General features: G+C 53.5%; 1 protein-coding gene across 15 annotated transcripts in view; it reads left to right on the forward strand.

The window, feature by feature from the left end:
• Nucleotides 1–21712, forward strand: part of MEF2D (myocyte enhancer factor 2D) — a 77520-nt gene that overhangs the window by 35239 nt on the left and 20569 nt on the right. For 12 of the 15 annotated variants that reach the window (XM_068175065.1, XM_068175072.1, XM_068175063.1 and 9 more), the window contains 3 exons: nt 6971–7274; nt 13183–13386; nt 20118–20255. In XM_068175065.1, the coding sequence (XP_068031166.1) occupies nt 7221–7274; nt 13183–13386; nt 20118–20255 (396 nt within the window). In that variant the 5' untranslated portion in view covers nt 6971–7220. Of the gene's footprint in view, nt 1–6970; nt 7275–13182; nt 13387–20117; nt 20256–20388; nt 20524–21712 lie in introns of all 15 variants that reach the window. The other 3 variants (XM_068175073.1, XM_068175078.1, XM_068175076.1) reach the window with 1 other exon arrangement.

Below are 21712 nucleotides of genomic sequence, written 5' to 3' on the forward strand. Positions count from 1 at the left end.
CTGGGTCAGGAATATATGTGTCTCTTTCAAATTCCTTGGGGGCCTGACTTGAATCCAGCCTCACTCCTGCTCCCCTGAGCTACCTGCAGCTGGCGGGATTGATTCCCTCCTGCAGGCAGGAGGAACTGAGGGCTGGTTTGGCTGCCCATCCCGGGGAAACCGGGGCCCTGACATGGGTGTCAGGTGTGCAGGAGGGATGGCAGCTCAGATCTGGGTTGGCAGCTGCCTGGCGAGTGGGATTTGGCCCCGGGCAGGGTCAGGCAGCTGCGTTTCTGAGCAGGAGGTTTGCTCTGGAGCCATGTTTCGGCCGCCTTCCTCTCCCCTCCCCCTGCCTGCATCTGGAGGTTCGACACAGGAACCCAGATAGCATCATCCTGAAACCAGAATAGAAGCTTTGGAGGAGACTCGAGCATGTTTGTGTGGTTTTTATCTCGGTTTGGAGATAAAGAGGTGCTAAACAATGCTAAGCTGGCGAGTTGGAGTCCCTCATGGTGCCGTGCAGTGGGGCTGGGGACTGCCCTTGCTGCCCGCTGTCCTGCCAGGGATGTCCCCTGGGTGCTGCATCCCTCCTGGGTGCCACGTTCCCCTGCCAGCACTGCCCCCCACGCCACAGCAAAGCAGGGCTGGTAGCCAGCACCATGCCAGTGGCTTTGCCAGAGAGGAAGAGCAACGTTAACATGAATACTGGCTGTGTGTTTTAGGGAAGGGGGCTTTGCAAAAGAGAAGGAAGTCAGTCCTGCTGATCCAGAAACCACACAGAAGGAAACTAAAAGTCCTTGGTGTCAGCATGGAGGATATGTTAAAAAAACAACAATTAACTCACAAAAGGCAGCAAGAAAGGAAACAGGAAGGCAAGAACTGCAGTTAGACAGGCGGGTTCAAGAGGTGACTTGAGCTAAATCCATGTCCTTAAGGGATGGGATCCAGCCCTGCTCATGGGCGGGGAAGCGACTCGTTCTTTGTCCGTGCAGGACTTGGTATCCTCAAGGTGAGGCTCGGGGACCTCGGCTGCAGTTGCTCTTTATTTGCAGTTGCTTTTGTAGCTGTTTGCAGCAGGTGCAGGGTCACAGCTGGGCTGGGGGCTGCTGGGGCAGAGTGGCCACCTCACCTCTCCACGCAGCTGCTTCTCGTGGTAAAAGCTGCAGCTTTGTGGCAGGAGCGATGCAACAGAGCGAGGGGCTGCTCTTGCCACCTCCAAGGCATCTCTGCCACCTCGAGAGCATCATTGCTTCCTCCCTCCCTTGGCCTGTTCCCACCCAGCAGGGGCAGTGAAGGGCTCGGCGTGGTGGGTGTAACGTAAATTGCAGGGGCTGGTTTGCAGCACAGCAGCATTTCCTCACCAGGGCTCTCCTGTCCTGAGTGGACAGACAGGATGAGTTGTTGGTGGACAAGGAGACGGACGTGACCCAGCTCTCAGTGCTGGCAGCCTGGAGAGCCAGTGCTGTGCCCAGCTGATCCCATGGCATGGGCAGCATGTGAGGGGCCAGGACTGTGCCCCTCTGCCCCACTCTGGTGAGACACCCCTGAGGTGATGCCTCCAGCTCTGGGCTTCCCAGAGTAGGAAGAATACAAGTCTCCTGAAGTGAGTCCAGAGGAGACCATGGAGATGCTCTGAGGGCTGGATCCCCTCTGCTTTGGAGACGGGCTGGGAGAGCTGGGGCTGTTCTGCCTGTAGGGGAGTCTGGGGAGACCTTGGAGCTCCTTCCAGTGCGTAAAGGGGCTCCAGAAGAGCTGGAGAGGGACTTTGGACAAGGACCTGGAGTGATGGAGCAAGGCTTCCCACTGCCAGAGGGCAGGGTTGGATGAGGTACCGGGCAGAAATGTTTCCCTGTGAGTGAGTGAGAGAGAGGAGGGATGAGATGAGCTTTAAGAATCTGTCCAGTCCAGACCATTCTACAGTTCTGTAACACCTTGTACCCCACATGCCCGCTGCTTGTGTGCTGAAGCTCCCTTGCAATGACCTTTTTCTCACAGAGAAGCTGCAAGGCTGGGACATATTATTGCTGTCATTTCTGTATGTAGATAAACCTGACACCCTGCAAAGTGTGTTGGGGCTTGGGTGCATGAATTCAGTCATGTCAAGAGCCCTGTTCCTTGGGGGTGGATAGTGACAGGGAATTCCCTCCCTTTATTCCCAGCCAGGCCCTTGACTTGATGGAGCCTGTTAAGGAAAAGCACGTCTTGGGGACGTGCACATTCTGTAAATCTGGGCTAAAAGATGGGTTGGTCCCACAGCGAGAGCTTTGGGTGCCTGTGGGGAGCAGTTGCTGGGTTGGGCTGTGGTCTGCCATGCCTGTCACCTGCATTTCTCCCTTCAAATTGGGACTTTCTGTGCCTCCATTAGATGAGCCGTATCTTCGCAGGGCAACATTTTTCTTCTTTTCCCAACCTCCAGGTGTCCTTTGAAGCTCCTTTTGCAGGTTTCCTTGCAGCCAAGGATGTCCCCATTGCACCGGACCTGTTTTGGGGGTGGAGATCAGGAAAACGTCCCTTGAACTGGTGCCTTTTGAAACCCATCCCAATTTTGCCCTCGCTCGTGTCACTGGCTCTGCTGTGTGTTCCTGCACAGGCACGAGTGGACTGGGGAGCACGGTGCCACATGCTGGGAAAAGCAAAGAGCTCCAAAGGAAAATACATTTTTGGAAAGGATGCATTTATTTGCCTTTATTTATCTTCCTAAAGCTTTCAGATTAATCTTTTTGATCTTCCCTCTGCAGCTGCGTGGCCAAGGTTTGGTTTCTTTCAGCTGACATTGTGCTGAGAGCCCACGGCGTTGCAAGGGGGGTGTTAAGGAAGGGCAGCTGAATTCCTTTGCTCTGGAGAGGGGCTGTGTGTCGAGCTAACTTTAGTAAGGAGCGACTAAAAAGGGATGCAATAAAAGTATATTAAAAATAGCAAATGGCTGTAGAAAGTGGATGTGAGACTCCCAGTGTCCCTGCTTGTGCCGAGAGAAACGTGGGGCTGTTCAGTAGGAATGGAAAAGTGACAAGTTATGGAGCAGAGCAGAGCACCCCGCTGCTTGTGCAAAGCAAAGGTGAAACCACTTAGAAGTAGGTGAAAGAGATCAGAAGTTTGTACAGTAGATAAAAAAAATCCAGAAATAAAGACTTGAAAGAGATAACAGCTCCTCTGTGTCCTCAGCTCTCAGAGCTGGGGATTCAGCCCCCCAGATTCTTTGTTTTGTAAAAACATCTCCCAGCTGAGATTCCTCTGCGCTTTTTCTTTCTTCCCCCATTTGCAAAATGCTAACTCTGCTCTCTCGCCTGTCTCTCCAATTTGGAGCAATTTACTGGGAGCCGGGGATGAATTACTCAGCACAGAGTTAACCAGCACCTGCTCGGAGTTAATTGGCATGTGTGCTAATTGCCGTGATAGTCACACTTGTGCGAGCGGAGCGCGGGAGGGGGAAGCGGGCGCTGGCGGCTGCCTCCATCCCAGCGCTCCTCGCTGCCTCCCCGGGCGATGCTGAACTCCCTGATCCTGCTTGAGATTCCTGGGAGTGGAAGAGGGTCAGGGTGGTTTTTTTTCAGTGCTCCCCCAGCAGGTTTGCAGGTCCCTTTCCATGCCCTTGGACCCTCCTTGTCAGGGTGTAGTAGCTGGGATGCTTGGCGGTTTCCTTGGAAAGCGAGGCTCAGGAGAAAGAAAGAAGCTGCTGTCTGAGAAGGAGGAGGTGATGATTTAATGAGTGGGGTTATTGTATATAAAATCATTTGAGACCCTGAAAGTTAGAAGTTATTTAGGAGCTCAGCTCCTTGTAGCAGTCCTGTGCTCTGGGTGCTTGGCTGTGCACGGTTCAGGTGCTTAAATTCCACCTGAGCACGGAGGAGGGTCCTGGGTGATCTTGGAGGCTGGGCAATCAGGGAGCCAAAGCAATTTGGTGGTGAAGGAGAGGGAGCTCCAGGGGCAGAGGGGATCCTCCTGGCTTGGGGCTGAGCCACAGCAGCAGTGCCAGCCGGAGGGACGGGAGAGATGAGGGCGGCTCTCCAGGTTTCTTGCTCTTCCAGCTGCTGTTCAGAAACTCGAGCCAGTGGTCGGACTTTGTGAAACAGCCACCTGGGCAGGAAACGTGAAAATACCTGGGTTTAAAAATACGGTGGGGAAAAAACCCAACCTAAAAACAAATAAACTCACCCCAAAACCCCAATTCCATGAAGAAAAAAGGGAGGGGGTTGAAATCCCCTGTCAGGTGCATTTGGAGGGCAGCAAACATGCTGTGCTCTTCTCCATCCCTCCTCTTCACCCCATGCAAGGGCTGCCCTCCCCATGGAGTGTTTTCCTTCTCATGCAGGGTAGAGGGGTCAAGGGCATCACATGGCAGCTCCTTTTCTCCCCATGATGACGAGCAAAAACCTGTTAAGTCACCTTTTTCCTGTGGAAAACTTTATCCAGCAGCACGAGCAAACCCTGAGGCTTGAGACCGTGGTCCCCATCCAACCGAGGTGCTGAGGATGCAGAGTTGGGATTCAGAGCAGCAGGAGGAGGAACCTGGTTTGGTGGTTGAAAAAAGGGGATTTGGTTTGAAACACTTGGGGTGTATTTGTGGCCTGGGGAGAGGAACGTGGTTTGAATCCCACTGCTCCCATGCAAGAAACACCAGCTCGTGTGGAGCTGAGGGCAGGGATGAGCAGCACTGGGGTTTTTTCCTCATCCCTACAAACATCCCATCCCTTGGAGCACTGTGCAGCTTTTGGCTGCCATAGCATCCTGTGAACAAGTCCCGCAACGAAATCGTGTTAAAATATGTTTCCTTTCATTCAGTTTAAATTTACTGCCCGTTGTTCTCCAGTGTTTATTGTTGCTTCTGGAGAGTTCCTCTCTGGTTTGGACAGTAAATCCGCTGTCTTTCAGTGGGTTTCTCTGTCCAAGAGCTGCAGCACACGGAAAGAATTAGCATCTTGCCCTGTGTCTGGTTGAGGAGCTGTTGCTACTTTGTGCTGCTGCTGGTGGTTTTGAAGATGCTGAAGGTGAATATTTTTCAGCCAGTTTAGAGAAGTGGCAACTCTGAAGGGAAAAGCTGCAAAGCAAACCCGACTGAAAGTTCCTCCTCTTCCAGAGTTTCTTTGTGTGTGCAAAATCCTCGCTTTGGTTCCGAGCCTTTGGGCTGTGGGTTCTCTCCTGGGTGGGCTCACAGTGAGAGAAATACTGAGAGGACACTCCAGGTGGATGAAATAAAAATCCTCATTTTCCTTTTGGCTCTTCGTGTATCACCGACCTTCGAGGGATACTCACACGGTGCAAGCTGGAGCAGTGATGCTCTGAAGCTGCTGATGCTGTGCAACTGCTGATGCCCCAGAACTGATAATGCTCTGAAACTGGTGATGCTCTGGGACCTGTCTTTTTGGAGCTTCTCACAGTGGGATGGGGGGGCAGCAGCCAGAGGATATGCCTCTGGCACTGGCTCAGTGTTCCCCATGGTAACAGTGCTCCTCACAGCTGGATGGTTGCTCCTCTTAGCTGCTGGGAAGGAAACATGCACCTATTTTGGTAAATAATGTCTCAGGAATGAAATGCCATCCCTGTATGATCTGTCCTTGCAAAGAATTTTACTGGTGGTATTTATGTGTAAAAAACCCAGGTTTTGCTGCCCTTTGTCTCTCTGGTCTTCTTCCTGGCCTCTCCGTACCTCATCCTCCCTGGAGGGCAAATTGTGGATGGGGAAAAGATGCCCCATTCTCCTCGGGGCTCCTTCAACTTGCACTGAAACCACAGAACATGATGCACGATGAATAACTTTACCCCCAGAAAAAGCAGAGAAAAATATTTAAGTGACTCACATGACTCAGTGAACCCCAAAAAGGAGTGTGGGAGTGAGACCATTTAGGGCTTGTTTGTTGGAACATGGTCTGATGAGGAGGTGAAGGATGGGACCATGGTCTTAAGCAGGGTCTGGGGGTGCTCTGGGGTGGGAGAGGAGCAGGAGGAGCTTGGTCAGGTTGGCTGTGGCTGCTGCTTTGGTATAGGGATATAGGTTTGGGAGAAAAAGCTTTTGGGTTTTTTTAATGCTTTTTTGTGACAAGACCGAGGGCTGGGGACTGCCAAGTTGAGGCAGATAGGAAGCTATTTTGGGACTGTTTTTTTCTTTTGCCTGGGTCTTGGCACAGGGCACCTTGCCTTAAATGCAGTGTTATCACTGCTGTTACCCAGCTGCTCACAGAGAGAGCAGGGAGAAAGACATAGCTGTGGAAAATGAACCGGCTGAAGTTCCCTCTGTGTCCCCTCGCTGCAGTGCAGCACATGCTGGGAAACAGCGTGAGATGGGCTGGGGGGCTGTGCCAGGAGGTGCCCTGGAACATCTGGATGCAGCTTCTGGTGCTGAGGGATGCAGATTGTCGTGGGGAGGCTGCGAGAAGGAGCAGCACTTGTCCCTTAGGGGAGAGTTTTGGGCACACGATAACCCCTAGATCTGCAGAAGCGCGCGGTGTCCAGCTGTGGCTGAGCCCAGTGGAAGGCCAGGCTGTCTCAGCTGCCTTCAGAGTCCTCCTTCCCCATAAGAATTAGGTTTCTGTGCCTGGTTATAAGGTTTCTTTCAAGTAATCAAATAAAGACATTTTAAAATTCCAAACTGGAGATTAGTGCAGAAACTGGAGACGGATTTAAATTGCCCGAGCTAATCACCAGCCACTCGACTGCTTATGACTTTATTAAGAGAAAAAAAAAAAAAGTCTGGAGTGTCACAGAGGAATAGTGATTCACGAGCTCGCTGCTGCCTTCTCCTCCTCCTCGCCCAGCGTGGCAGTGCCCGGCCCACACGTGTCCTGTGGCACGGGTGTCCCTGGCCTCCATCCTTGGGCTTCTTTGAGACCAGTTTGGATAAACCCCTCTGCGGCTCTCCTGGCCCCAGAGCTGGGTGGGAGAAGGAACCAGAGCCCACCCTGGCCTCGGGGGTGGGATCTGGCTGGTGGTCAGAGGATGCTGGGTCCTGGATGGGGTTTGGGAACAGAGTCTCACTCCTGTCTCTCTCTCTGTGCAGGTTTCTGAGCAGCTGCTGACATCTCAGCCCCACTGGATCTGGCCGTGCATGACGGTACCATGAACTGAGCACGGAGCCACGCAAAACTCTTTTTTTTTTTTTTTTTTTTTTTTGCCTTTTTTTTGGCTTTGTTTTCCGTCCGAGAAAAAAGCCCCGCCACGCTCTTTAATGAAAGCATTTTAAAGCGGGGTTACTTCTCCCCTCCCCTGAGCCGAAGTCGTCCCGGGTGCGGTGAGGATTTCCGGAGAAGATGGGGAGAAAAAAGATCCAGATCCAGCGGATCACGGACGAGCGCAACCGGCAGGTCAGTGCTGTCTCACCCTTCTTCCCTTGGGGGTTTTACGTGTCATGCTTCAAAATGACCCATTTCCATCCCATTTTGGGCCACCAGTGCCGTGTTTTTCCCAATCCATAAAATGAGCAGAAGTTTAGACCGGCTCCAGGCGGATCCAGGACCAGGCAAACGTTGTGCTGCCCCCATCCAGGCGTTGCTCCTCGCCTTGGAGCTCCTTGAGCTCTTTCCATCTAAGTGCTTTTCCAGAAGAAAGTATCTTCTCCACTCAGTTAGTTCCCCCCTTTTTTTATTTTTTATTTTTGTCTTGCAGAAAATATATTTCAGTTGACGTTTTCCATGTGGTTTTTCCAATAAAAAACAGCCACAACAAGTATCCATTTTGCTGAACGCAAACAACTCAAATTATTCCTTTTTTTTTTTTCCTCAATTGTAGGCTTAAATGACTCCAGGGCTTTTTTCCTTGGGCTCTCTTGAAGCCAAGCCCAAGACATGCATGTGCATGTGTGTCGGAATGCGTTCATGTATCTCAGAGGAAAAACAAAAACCAACGGATTTTTCCCAAATTTCCATGTTCCTTAAACTGGAGTGGTGGAGCAGCAGCACTTTGCCAGCCCAGGTTTGCTCTGGGATGGCTCTGTCGATGTATTTCCCATTACCACAAGACTTCCAGGCAGGTCCCTTTGCTTTCTGTGCTCCTGGAGTTTGGCTCAGCAGATCCAAGTCTCTGCCTTTAGTCCAGCCACTACTGCACCCCAGCATGACCTGCCACACTTCTTTCCTGCCACTTTCTCTCCAGAAAAACGGATAAAAAACAGTAAAAAAGCACGTGGATATATTCCTAATCCTTAAAGAGAGTCAAAGAACAGAACTGGATGAACCACTTTATGCTCCACAGCAAAACAATAAGAAATTGCAGATTTTCCTCATTATAGCTTCACTTGGTGGTGGGGGCTGGGAATTAAATAGTTTCTGCTGATGTCCCAGTTGCTCCTGGGGCTGTTTATATCCATCATGAGGAGGAAGCAGGGCCGTAGGGGTTATTGAAGGCTCTGGAGTGTATTTTATGGGGCAGTGGTGCAGGGGGGAGTGAGGGATCTGCGGTGACTGGAGCCTTGCTGGAAATTCAGACAGATGGAAAATAATGGGTAATGCTGGAGGGGGATGGCTGGATAGGCCTTCAGGAAAGGAAAGAGGCACTTCTCTGCAGAGGCAGCAGCTGAGTGATGGCACTGTTTCTGAGGGATGAGCTGCTCTTCAGCCCTGGCTGGAGATAAAGACCCTTGCTGAGGTCTCACAGCGTTGGGTGGGATTTGGCAGCAGGAGTTGCTTTGCATGGCTGGGTGTCATGGATTTAGTGCATCTCTGATGTCAGCTGTCCCCAAAACCCAGTTCCCTGGGCTGGGGGACGCTGGTTTTTCCCGGCTGGGCTGGTTCTTCCCAAACCCAGCACGGGAGCATCGCTCTCCAACCCAGTGCAGCACATCTTGCTTTGCTTCCAGGAAACCAGCCCGATCAAATCGGGTGTCAGCAAAGCAGCAGCTGTTTAATTGGTCACCAGCACAGCTTTGCAATCAGTTTTCAGTGCTCCCTTTCTTTGGGAATAAAGGACATACCAGGAAGATGGGACATTTCATGAAAAAGGACTGCTCACGGTGGTGGGATCTGCTCTATGCACTGTGACAGGAGCTGTAAAGAGGGTGAGAACCCTCTTGCTCCACTCTCCTGGTCCATGCTGTAGCTGTGCAATGCCAGCATCCAAGCATCCACTCCCCAGAGTCAGAAGTGTCCCATATTGTTTTATCTCATAGAATCGTGGAATTATTTGGGTTGGAAGGGATCTTAAAAGTCCATCTCGTCTCCCCCACCCCCGGCATGGGCAGGGACACCTTCCACTGTCCCAGGTTACTCCCAGCCCTGTCCAACCTGGCCTTGGACACTGCCAGGGATGGGGCAGCCACAGCTTCTCTGGGCAACTTGTGCCAGGGCCTCAGCACCCTCACAGGAAAAATTTCCTTCTAATATCCCATCTAAATCTCCCCCTTTTCAGTTTGAAACTGTGCCCCTTGTGCCATCGCTATCTGCCCATGTAAAAAATCCCTCTCTCTGTTTGATGAGCCTCTTTAAGTGCTGGAAGGCTGCAGTGAGGTCTCCCCAGAGCCACCTCTGGCTTCTCTCTCTCCTTCCCTCCCTCTCCTGCTGTTGCTGTGGGTCAAGTGATGAGGAGCTGATGCGTGCCTGCCTGCTGTGGCTGCAGGCTGTCGGCTAAACTGGCTTAAACCCAGCCTGGGAGCATCCTCAGCCCACCCCTGCCCCCACAGCAGCCCTCTCCCTGCTCCAGCTGGGGGCAGGGGGCACGGTCAGCTCTCCTGAGCTGCTGGAATGTGAGGCTGGCTGTGCAGGGCACCATCCTTGGCATGCCTGGGTGGCTCCTTGGCGTGCCCAGGTGGCTCCTTGGCGTGCCCAGGTGGCTCTGATGGCAGCTGTGCCTGCCAGGAGAGGAGTGGGAGCAGTGCAGGCATGCGCTGGAGAATGAGGGATTCACCAGTGGTGGTGCAAGGAGGTGGAGGCAGAGCTGCTTTCGACACCTGCGTTTCCACTCGTGCTGCCAAGTTCATCCCCAGCAGGGGCTTGGGGCTGCTGAGGCTCAACAGGGGCTCTTCCAGAGCCTTTGGTGCGAGGTGAAGCTCTTCCCCTGCATCTCACACTGAGCCTGCAGCATCATCTGACCCTGCTCGTGTCCCAGGTTTAGCCTTCCATGGGGACATGAACCACGAGCCCACATGAGGCTCCAGCAGGATGTGGAGCTGCTGGAGTGGGTCCAGAGGAGGCCACGGAGATGCTCTGAGGGCTGGAGCACCTCTGCTTGGGAGTCAGGCTGGCAGAGCTGGGGGTGTTCAGCCTGGAGAAGGCTCCATGGACCTCTAAAGGGGCTCCAGGACCTGGGCAAGGACCTGGACAAGGACCTGGAGTGACGGGACAAAGGGGGAATGGTTTGAAACTGAAAAGAGGGAGATTCAGATTGCATATTAGGAGAAAATTCTTCCCTGTGAGGGTGGGGAGGCCCTGGCACAGGGTGCCCAGAGCAGCTGTGGCTGCCCCATCCCTGGCAGTGTCCAAGGCCAGGTTGGACAGGGCTTGGAGCAACCTGGGATAGTGGAAGGTGTCTCTGCCCATGGCAGGGGGTGGGACACGATCTTTTAGATCCCTTCCAACCCAAACCAGTGTGTGATTCTGTGAATTACAGCAGCAGCCAAAACCAGGGGAGGAGAACAAGTAAGAGTCACTAATGTCATTAGAGGAATTACTGGAGAGGATTTGCCACAACAGATCAGGCCATCAGTCCTTCAGGGCCAGGCTGCTGACTCTGGCAACTGCCAATATGCTTTACATCAGGGGAAAGGCAAAAAATCCCCTGCTAGTGTGGGGCAGTAATTCCTTCCTGACCCCTTTGGTGATCGGCTTATGCCCTGAAGCATGAGATTTGATTACCTTCTTAGACTTACAAGGTTAATTCTTCTAGATGAGGCTCATGCCCAGCGTCAGGGAAGGTTTGAGGTTTCTGTCCCAGGTCATGAGTGGATGCACAAAGCCCTGTTAGGTGATGCTTTTGAGTGATGTGGTGGCTAAATGGCAAATCCTTGCTTTTCTCTGCAAGGTGCAGGCATGCCAATAGAGAGGGATGCTCTTGGGCCCTGTCTGCAGAAGGAATATCCCCTCATCTCTAGAGGGATAACTCGGTGTTTCGCGTTCTGCTGAGCTCTGCCCAGGTTGCTGGTTGATCTGGGGAACATGACCCCACACTCTTCACTACTCAAGAGCAGAACCCAAACCATGCTTGTCCCTGGCCTTCAAGGCCAAGAGCTGCCCCACAGTTTGGACCCCACATCTCGGCCTCACCCCCTTTCCTCCAGTCTTGGTGGCTGAGCCCGTCGTGGTGCCTGGCAAGGTGTGTTTTGGCCAAGTGTCCCCGGCACTGGTGGCTGCAGGAACAACCCTGGGCTGCTTGTTTAGGCGGAGACACCGTGTGTCTTCCTCCCAAGGGCCAGTCAGAGCCTGGAGGCCACCCTGGCAGGGACAGCGAGACAGGTCCTGCTGGGGAAGGGGGCAGAGAGGCAGGTTTTGGTTTTAGAGCCTCTCCTGCCACGGCTGCAGGAGCAGAACTGCAGCTGGGTCCCACCTGGAGTCAGTGCGGCCGCGGCTGGGCTGTGGCACTGCCTGGGCTTGGGAGCTGCCCACCAGCAGAGGTTTTGGGTGGCTGAGAAGTCCAGAATGCTGCTGGGGAGGGGGAGTTGTTGGTGACACGGGGGCTGGCCCTCAAGTGATTGAATCTGCAGCAGAGCGCGCCGGGGCCGGGGCGGCGCTGGCAATGTGAGCGGCCAAAGCGGGCGCACGTGGCGGCCACAGCAGCACAGGGCACCAGCCCTGCACTTTCCAGGGGATGAGGCGATTAGAGCTGAATCTCATTACTGCTTAATTATCTCTGGGAGATGGCGGGGAGGGGCAGCAGCTCCCCTCGCCAAGTGTGCCCAGAGCTGCCCCTGCTCTGCCCTCCCGCCACGCGCGGGGACGCGGTTTTGTCTCGAGGGGCGCAGGACCCTGAGGGTGCATTCTGGGTGCTGCTGCTAGCTCCATGTTGAGCTCTTCAGACCGTGGCTGTGATGCCACTGACAGGCTGAGCAAAGGCAGCAGCCTCATTGACTCTCCTCGCTCCGCTCTGCGAATTAAAGCTGTCCGTTGCAAAATTGATGCTGTGGTGGAGGCCCAAAGTGGAGTTGAGCCTTCCCATGTGGACAGGGAGCAGGTCTTGGCACCCAAGGGCATCTCAGCTCATCTCCAGCCCTTCCCCTGGAGGCTGCTCTGCCTCCAGAGCAATGCTTAGCACAAAGCCGTGACCTCCTGCCTCTTGTTTTCCTTTTCTGCTTTTTATTTGCTGAGAGGGCACTGGCCAAGCGTCGCGCCTTCCCCGTCAGTGTGCCGCGTCTTCTGGGGGTGGGGGACCCTCAGCAGCTGTCTGCACTGCAGCCGGGACAGGGAGCCCCAAACCAGCTCCCTCTCCAGCAGCTGGGTCCTGTTAGCAGCGCGGTGGTGAGAGCTGAGCGTGGGCTGGGAATCGCAGCCCGACGTCTGCCCGGCAGCTGGAGCTGGTGTTGGAGCCAGCACCCAGCCCCAGTCCTGGCCCCAGCCCCCAGCCAGCTCTCCAGGATCAGTCCTGCAGGAGCTGCCTCGTCAGCTCTGGTTACAGCTCAAGGCAGGGTGGGTCGGGGAGGCAGGGGATCCCATTTGGGCAGGCAAGGAAGAAAAACACCCCAGGGAGGTTACACAAAGGGACAGCAAGATGAGAGCGGCAGCTGGGCAGGCCCCTGGCACAGAGGGGTTTGTGGTGCCCTTGGGGAAGCATAGCCTAGTGGGATAAGTGGGGGCTGGTGAGCAGGAGAGTGGGTCAGGGGTGGGATGGGCACCCCTGGGTGGTTTTGGGATGCTGAGCCCCAGCTCTGTGGTCTCCAGGGTTGGGTACTCGCAGTGCAGCTGCAGCAAGCGAGGACAAGATCTCCATCGCTTGAATATTCCACTTAAAAACCCGCAGCCCCCGGACAGATGGCAGCTCTGCTGGGGATTTTGCTGAAATTTATTTTCTCTTGATTTGGCAATATGTGATTTCCAACGCTGATAATCATCTTTGTGAAGTGTCTGCCTTTGGAGGATCCCAAAATAGGCAGCAATATGAACCGTTTGGAAGAGGGAGGCGAGAGAGGAGAGCGTGGGGTTGGGTCCAGTTGGGGAAACTGAGACAGAATATTCCTTCTGCACTCCCCTTCCTTTTGCTCTTCCTCCAGTGGTCGTTCCATTTTCCTCTGGGAGCTGTTGGGTCTGTGGCAGCAGGGACGCAGCTTCTCACCGTGGCTGTCCTTGCTTTCAGGTGACCTTCACCAAGCGCAAGTTCGGCTTGATGAAGAAAGCCTACGAGCTGAGTGTCCTGTGCGACTGCGAGATCGCCCTCATCATCTTCAACCACTCCAACAAGCTGTTCCAGTATGCCAGCACCGACATGGACAAGGTGCTGCTCAAGTACACCGAGTACAACGAGCCCCACGAGAGCCGGACCAACGCGGACATCATCGAGGTGAGGCTCCCCAGCTTTGCCACCGTGGTAGAGCCAGGGCTGAGTCTCTGGGAATTAGGGTGCAGGAGGTTGTTGCACGGTGGGGATGGAGCAAGCAGATCTCCCACACTCAGTGCCGGGTGGATTTTGCGTGGTTTTGGTTCGGCCTACAGAAATACTCTGCTCTGGGTACTAGAGTTGAAGCTGTCTCCAGTTGTGTGTTGACCTACTGCTTTGAGACTTGAGGTGCAGGTTTGCTCTGTGGGACCCAGGCAAGCCACGAGGTGGATTTGGAGGCAGCTCCTGGGGCTGCTGCTGGAGTGCCTGGTGCAGCTGGTGGCATTGTTCTGAAGTGCCTGGTACAGTGGTCACATTGCCCCCACCTGATATTCCGACGGGCACAGTGGGGTTGTGGGAGGGCTCCAGTGGCCAAATTGCAGGGGAATTCAGGTGAGATGGAGCAGGTGGGATGGTCCAGTGCCTGCTCAAAGCATGGCCAAGCTCATGGGTTGGTGGGTTTGCTCCAGGCTTGTCTGGCTGTGTTTTGTGGGTTTCCAGGGATGGCCCAACCACGCTCAGTCTGACCCATCCCCAGCACTGGCACCGTGCCCAAACTGTGCTCACTTCAAGGCTGCTCTCCTCCAGCCTGCTGGCATTGCAGGAGATGCTCAGCTGCCTTGTGCTGATGGTGCCCCCACACTGACCCTCTCCACAGCTTTGTCCTTGTCCCTGGTGCTGGCAGAGCACTGCTGGGCCGGAGCATGGGGCACATTTGGCTCGCAGGACGGTGCCAGCAGTGCCTTGGTCATTGGTCACATCCTCTCAGCAGTGGCTGTGCAGATGGAGCTGCAGGATCCTCAGCATGGGGGCAGCTGCCATTAAACCTGGGCAGACAGGCAAATGAAGGGCTTGGCTTTGTAATTAGTGGCGTTATGGGCATCAGTTAATGCCCTCAGAGCCACTGGTGGCAGAGAGGAGCAGCACGGCCTGCACTGCTGGAGGAATTGAGCTTCTGCTTCTGCCTTTGAATTCCTTTGGTGCCCCTTGGCCAGTCTGCCCAGGCTTTGATTTCATGAAGGAGAAGGAAAAAAACCCAGCCTGCCTCTGCCCCCCCCAAAATCTTGCTTTCTTTTTCTTTTTTATGCTCTGTAAAATGTGTCTTTTTGAGAGATTTGGACTTGAGGATTTCACCCCATGGCTGAGCCAAGCATCTCGCAGCATCTGCCTTCCTTTGCTGGGGTTTGGAGACTCTTCTGCCACAGCACAGTTTTGCAGGGGCCTTGAAAATAGTTCCAAAATGTCTTTTTTGGCCAGTTTGAGCCAGGTCATGCCCCTTTGCTGTGCAGATGCCGGCGGTTCCCTGCCGCAGCCTCTCCGGGATGCTCAGCCTGCGCTCGCAGCATCGAACAGATTTGTCTTGGCCTAAAAATACCATAAACATTTTGGGCAGCGTTCTCTGTTCCCTTATGGTCCAAGATGCAAACACTCCCAAGCCGACAAGTTACACACAGTCCTTGGCACCCAAAGAAACACTGTGTTTGCACCACATGAAAAGCTGGATCTGCATCCAAAGCCAAGGAGAGGAACATCGGGAGCGGAAGGATATTGGTGGATGGCAAGAAAAAGAGCCCAAACACGCCGGGCTCGGCATGGCTTGCTGGCAGAGCTGTCGTGGAGCAAAACCTGCTGGGGTGCAGGCAGGTTTGGAGGCTGCTCAAGCATCCCTCCTCATCCTTGTCTTGTCTGGGAGCAGGGTTGTGGCTGCTCTGAGATTTTTACTGTTTCCTGAATCCGTGCCCCCAGGAGACCTTTCCTGCTCTTGGTGCTGATTTCTGTTTCCCCTCGCCCAGGTCAGGTTCCAACAGCTCAACTGTGTCCCCACTGCACACAAATCCAATTTATCTCCTGTTTCTTGGTGGCTCCCAGTTGAACTTGACTCACAAAAAGTATCTTCTCATTCTGGAAGCTTCCCTACATTGAGCATTTGGAGACTGTGAAAACCCAGGCTGGGAATTTGCCACCAAATGTGATTTTAAGTGGATTTCAAGGGGCTGCTGCATCAACCCACCTTCCCTATGATTGTCTGCCTGCCTTTTCTGCTGAGGGATTTGGCCCTGAGTGGCTCTGGCAGCATCTCAGGAAGGATGAGGAGCAGCCAGGACCTGGAGGAATTGAGGCAGAAGCCTCTTGATTTTGTTTTTCTGGTGGAAGGGGGAGCAAGCAGCAGCTCTGGAGGGCTAAGCCAAGCACTGCCAGGCTGGGGGCTCCTGGGGCCAACAGCACTGGTACCACAGCTCAAGGCAGGATGAGTTGCTCTGTCCAAATGACATTTTAAAATGACAGTAAACATGAGATCTCCTGGTTTTTGGTCCTGGAGAGGTGGATCTGAGGGTGGGACTGGGGGCACCCCATCCCTTGCTGCACAGGAATGTCCTTGAGGGGTTTATCCCCTGGATATTTAGTGAGAGGCAGAGCTGCTCCATGCTGAGCATACACAGCCCTAGCTCAGGAGGGCTTCCACACCCCAGCTGCCTTTTGGGGACCATTCCCTGTGGGGACCCCCCTGTGTTTCAGCTGTGCCAGGGCTCAGCAGTGGCTGCCAGGAGTGGGATTCAGCCACACAACCCCCGCAGCTTCTCCGTGCCCGGCAAAGTCCTGGTTATTGCAGGCTTTTAAGTCTGAGAAAATCTCTCTAATGCAGAGAGGGGGGTTTCCTTAATCAGGCGGGGGCCAGCTGAGCCCCCAGACAGGCACGCTGGGTGCCACGTGCCCGCCCGGCCTGGGATCACGCCGGCTTTGGTCCGCGCTGTCGCTTCTCGTTTCCTCCCAGCCTGGCTGACGTGCCAGCTCCTGATAAGGGACTTGGACAGAGCAGAGCTCGCCGGGCACCAGGATGCTCCACAGCCAGTTAAAGGCACACAGCCCTTTCTGCCCTTTCCTGAATGTCCTGGAGGGGCTGATTTTCCCCTAATTCGCCTTCCTGGGGTTGTCATTCCCCAGGATGTGTTCAATCAGACGTTCTGCAGGATGCTGGGGAGGTGGCAACATGCAGAGGCAGCTGCCAGTGTCAATGTCTTCATCCTCGTTCTCATCCTTATCCTCGTCCAGACTTCCCCAAAGCCCAGAGTGGTTGAGTCTCCCTCCTCTAAGGGAAGTCAACCGCATCCTGGTTGAGCATCGTTTCCTCTCACATGTTCTGCATTTCCTGCTGCTCTCTTACCCTCTTCGGGTTGGAAATCTGCTCCCCTGTGAGCTGCAATCATGGCAGTCAGAATATTGCCTGGAAAAGCAGGATGTGCCGTGGGTCCTGATAGAATGGGGGGGACCTGAGCGTGGCAGGGGATGACTGAAGTGGGCTTTGCTATGGGAAGTTCTCACCCTGGTTTTCTCTGAACATTTTCTGCTGTAAAGGAATTGCTTTTAAACCTCTTCCATATGAAAAATTGTTGTGTTCTGCTGGCTGCAGCCCAGTGACAGAAAGGTTTCCTGAAAACCTCTTTGCATCTTCTGTTTTATCCCTGGCAAAAAGAAAGAGGAGAAATGAGAAGGAAAGTTCTTTTCTAAAAGACCTTGCAGAGATCCCAAAAACAGGAATCTTTGGGTTTGATTCCCGCTCCAGCAGAATTGTTTTCCTTTTACATCATCTTGACAAAAAGCTAAAAATGTGGGATGCACTTTTTTTTTTTTTTTTTTGGTAAAAAAAAAAAAAAAAAACCCGAAAGAACCAGCAGCCAACGCCCGTATGGCTGGAAGTGGCATTTTGTTGTCCCAGAGCTCTCGTTGAGCAGCAGATTGCTGCAAGCCACGCCGCCTTGGCTCGTGTCCTGCTGCGGCTCCGGCCCGGTCACTCCCCGCCGCCGGTGCTTCCCGTCCCACTGTGCTGCAGATCAGCCCTGCCAGCTCTGGAGCTTGTCCCCATCCCCTTCCCTGCAGCTGCTCAGTGTCACAGGTCACAGTCCCAGCCCCAAGGTCACAATCCCAGTTCAGGCTCGCTGTCCCAGCTCACGGGTTACAGTCCCAGCTCACGCTGCTGCCTGTAGGAAGGATTTTTTTCCCTTCTGGGGCTGCTGGTGGGTGTCCTGCAGGAGCAGGGATGGCGACACCACAGCTGCCCCTCACAGCTCAGCTGCTGAGGACGCACCCTGCAAGGAACTGTGGGTCTCACAGACAATGAAGTTATGACTGATTTTACAAAGTTGGTGGCTGGGGAGAGCAAAGAGACCAAGGCAAAGCTGGGGCACCAAGTGTGTTAGGCCCAGAGAGAAAGACCTGGGCAAAGATGAAGGGGTGATGCTGCGAGCTGTTTCGGGGTATGGGTGAGCAGAGCCACATCCACCCCGTTCCACTGCTTTCCTTGACAGACTTGTTGAGGGAACAGCCCCCAGGATGATTTTGTTTGGACTTAGAAATGGCAAAATGCTGAGGCTGGTGGTGGCAGCCCCTTGCTCGTCCCTGTGCTTGGTTCAGGTTTCAAATACGGGCAAAGCTTAGGGGCACTGGGAGCTGCTTAAAAACCTCCCTGGTGGCAGCGTTGCTGCAGGTTTTAGAAAGGATGTTGTTTCTTGCCTGAAACCTCCTGAAAAATGCCATTGTGAGGTTCCCTCCTTTGAGGGTCCTGGGGGATGGCAGTGGCTTGTCCATCCCCGCAGCTTCTGAACCTGCCAACAGCTGTTGCTGGAGGAGAGGAGTTTTCAGGGATGTGAGGGATTACCTTCCTGATCCCCAGGCAGGGAAGGGAGGGCAGAGATGAGAGGTCCAGCTCCTGTCCCTGCAAGGGGAATCGTGTTGAGGTGGGCACAGCCCCGTGTTAGACACCAGAGAGTCTCTCCAGTGCCTGAAGGAAACCCGGCTTCATTGCTTCACTGCTCATGGAACAACTTTTTCCATTTTGCCTCCGAGAGAGAAAAAGGAAAAATCTTTTTTTTTTTTTTTTTTTTTTAGAGAGAAGCTCAACTTTCCGTCTTTTGGCTGCGTCGGCGAAACAAAAGGTTTTGGGGAAAAAAAATCCACAAAAAGCAGTTTCAAAAAAAAAAAAAAAAAGGCAAAGCTGTTCCTTCCCCACCAGCAGCACCTCTTCCTCTTTTAGGCCATTCTGAGAACAAACAAGGACATGTACAAAAACAGAAAAATAAGAGGGAAAAGTCCTCGGGAAACTGCAGAAAAAGGCCTGGGAATCTCCCGTTCACGGCAGTGATTGATTCCCAGTGCCTTGCTCTACAGACACTCAACGCAGGAATCAGGGATACCAGGAATTACTAAGTACTATTAGGTCTAATATTAATATTAGGTATAAGAATTATTTGTTATTATTATTGGATAATTAGCTAATAATTATTAGGTATCAGGAATTACTGGCGACACCCAAACAGGGCATCAGATGCCACCATGGTCAGGAGTGTGTCGGGTCCTTCTGTATGTGAACGAGGACATTTCCCCTCTGCACCTAAACCCAGTAACCAGGGTGAAAGTGGTGCCTGGGAAGGCCCAGGAAGGAGTAGTTTCAATGGAAAATATTTTGAAAAGCTTCATCTGGATGGAGAACAGGCTGGGGGTGGGTGTGGTGCCCTTTGTTTGGCCGTGGCTACCTGGCAAAAGGATCCATCGAGCCCAGCCTGTGGTGCTGAGCAAATCCTGCCAGCAGTGTTCCCAACCCTTCTGGAGACATCCTGGGTTTTATTCGCTCCAGCAGCATTTCCCCCAGAGGCTCTGTGTTTCCTGGAGCTCGCAGGTAGTTGAAGAGCCACTCCCAAATACACTTTGGCCTCAGAACGGAGATGTTTGTTGCTGTTTAGGAAGGCAGAGAATTGTCAAGACTTTTTTTTTTTTTTCCCTGCTGAATTTGGCATGAAAAGGGATCAAGACTTCCAGGAAATTCTGTATCTTTGACTCCTGAAAAAAAAAAAAAAGAAAAAAAAGAGCTGGCAAGTGCTGGTTCTGTCATGACGCCTAATTGCTTTCGGTATGTTGAAAATAGAGGGATTCAAAGTGGATCTCAGTGCACTGCTGAATATGAGAGAGGGACTTTGGGGTGTCACTGTGCCCTGTGGTCACCGGGCTGCTCCTCTTGAGGAGTGGTTGTCTCACCTCATTACCTCGATGTGGCAGTGCCCGGCACCTTTCCTGTTTGAGCCCAGTCTTGGTGTGGGGTTCGCTGCCCAGTGTTGTCACCATCACCCCCTGTGTCACCCCCAGCAGGGCTTGCAGCAGCCGCTGTGCCACCTTTCCTGTCGTGTGATGCTCTTCCTATGGCACCTTTGCGTTTGGCAAATGCCGCTTGGCTGGTTTTGTCAGGAAATTCTGACAAATTGGACAATTTGCCTATAATTTTGGGGTTTATTTTCCTATTTGGCTGTTTGTAAGCAGGTTTTCCCTGTTTTTTGCAGGACAGCAAAGAGCATGAAGGTTTTTTTCCCCTTCGTGATGTTGTGGCACCTGAAAGTGATGAAGATGCCTGAGTTCATGCAGGGCCAAATTCAGTCCTGGTGTAAACAGAACCTTTGAAAACAAGGAAGTTTCTCTCTGTTGCTCCCCATGCTGTAATTCCTAAATTAGAGACACCCTGGCACCAAAACCCAGGGGCTGTATCCTGACTTTTTAACCCCATTGAGGCCAGCGACGTCTTGGGGCGATGCCGTTGATTTGTGCAGGGGCAAGTCCTGGTCCGTGCAGGCCGGGGGATGTTCTTGGGGGGGACCTGCCCGTGTTCCCCACCTCCACTCCCCCATCTCAGACTGTTCCGGTTGTGTTTGCAGACGTTAAGAAAGAAAGGTTTTAACGGCTGTGACAGTCCAGAGCCCGACGGCGACGACTCCATAGACCAGAGCCCCTTGATGGAGGATAAATACCGCAAAGGCAGCGAGGATCTGGATATCCTGTTCAAGCGATACGGTGTAAGTACCTGCCCGTGGCTGGAAAACCTTCATTATATGTTCTTTTCTGTTTTGTTTCTCTTCTGTTCGACTTCCCCTCAACCTCGTCCCCCGCTCCCTCCCCGACGCCCCCGTGTCCCCCCACACGTAACAGGCGCTGAACAAGAAGCACAGGGAGTGCGAGAGCCCGGAAGGGGATGAAGTGTTTGCGCTGACCCCGCAGACGGAAGAGAAATATAAAAAGATTGATGAGGAGTTTGATAAAATGATGCAGAGTTACCGGCTCGCAGTGAGTAGCTGGTGGCCTGCAGCCCCCTGGTCCCCTCCCCGGTGCCTCCAGGTGATGGGGGGGTGGATTTTGCATGGCTTTGCTTTGGAGCCTGCTATGCCTTGGGAGCCGATGCCAACAGCCCCTGCAGCCCTGAATGCACCTGGCTCTTGAGCGCCCTTCCTGTTGCCCATCCTTGGAGAAGTCATTCCTACTAGCTCTGGCATTCCTGACCCTCCTTGGCTCTGGCCAGGCAGTGCAGGATGGTATTGCTTGTCTCCTCTCCTCTACTGCAGGTACTGGATTAAGGATTCCTTTTTCACCCTCTTTTCCTCAAAAAAACGAGATTTTTGTCTGGGTTAAGATCCCAGTGTTCATGTGAGCTGGTGGCGGGTGCCGACCTCTCACATCCTTGCAAAGCTCAGCTTGGTTTGGGCTATTCCACATTAATTCCCCCCAAATCCACCGAGCCCTCAGGGCAGCTGGTGGCTGTGGCAGAAATCCAGGGAGGCTTTAGCCTGTGATCCCGGAGCTGTCACTGGCACTGGGGTGGCATCAGGACAGTGCTGAAAGGGATTTGTGTCAGGAGACGGGAGGAGGAGGGGGACACGTTTCAAATTAGTTGTTAGTTCAAGGGAGCAGAGACTATTGATGCAGGCAAGGGCTCTTCGGGGGATTAGCCCCGAGTTGCTGCAGCGGTAATTAATGCTGCGGGAGCAGGGGGGAAGCGCCTGTCCAGGGCTGGATGCAGCACAGCAAGAATGACACACACAGCCCCACCCAAAATAATCTGCCCTGCTGTGCTTTGCAAGCCCCCACAATTTAAAATTCTGGCTTTTGTCGAGAACTGGGCCTTGTGAAATCCCCAGGTTTTGTTTTGCTGACTCAGCGCTGTGTTGCTCCACGAGGATCCCAAAATCTGCATTTTGATCCCCTAGATCTCGGGGTGGAGGGGGTGGGGAGGCTGCCCTGAGACCTGGGAGGGCTGAGGAGGTGGAGGAAAGTGAGGTGCAGGTGGTGATGATCTCTTGCAGCTCTACTGTGACAACGAGCTCAGCCCCATGAGAGGGGCTCAGGGCAGGATTAGCTCTCTCAGGACGTGGATCTACCTCAGCCTCCCTGGTTTCACTAGGGGGGTGCAGATTCCCACCCTACCACGGTGTGTGGGGTGGGAGTAGAGCCCCAGCAGGACGTGCACTCCCCCCAGCAC

This window comes from Anomalospiza imberbis, chromosome 29 (genome assembly GCF_031753505.1).
Source record: "Anomalospiza imberbis isolate Cuckoo-Finch-1a 21T00152 chromosome 29, ASM3175350v1, whole genome shotgun sequence".
NCBI lineage: Eukaryota > Metazoa > Chordata > Aves > Passeriformes > Viduidae > Anomalospiza > Anomalospiza imberbis.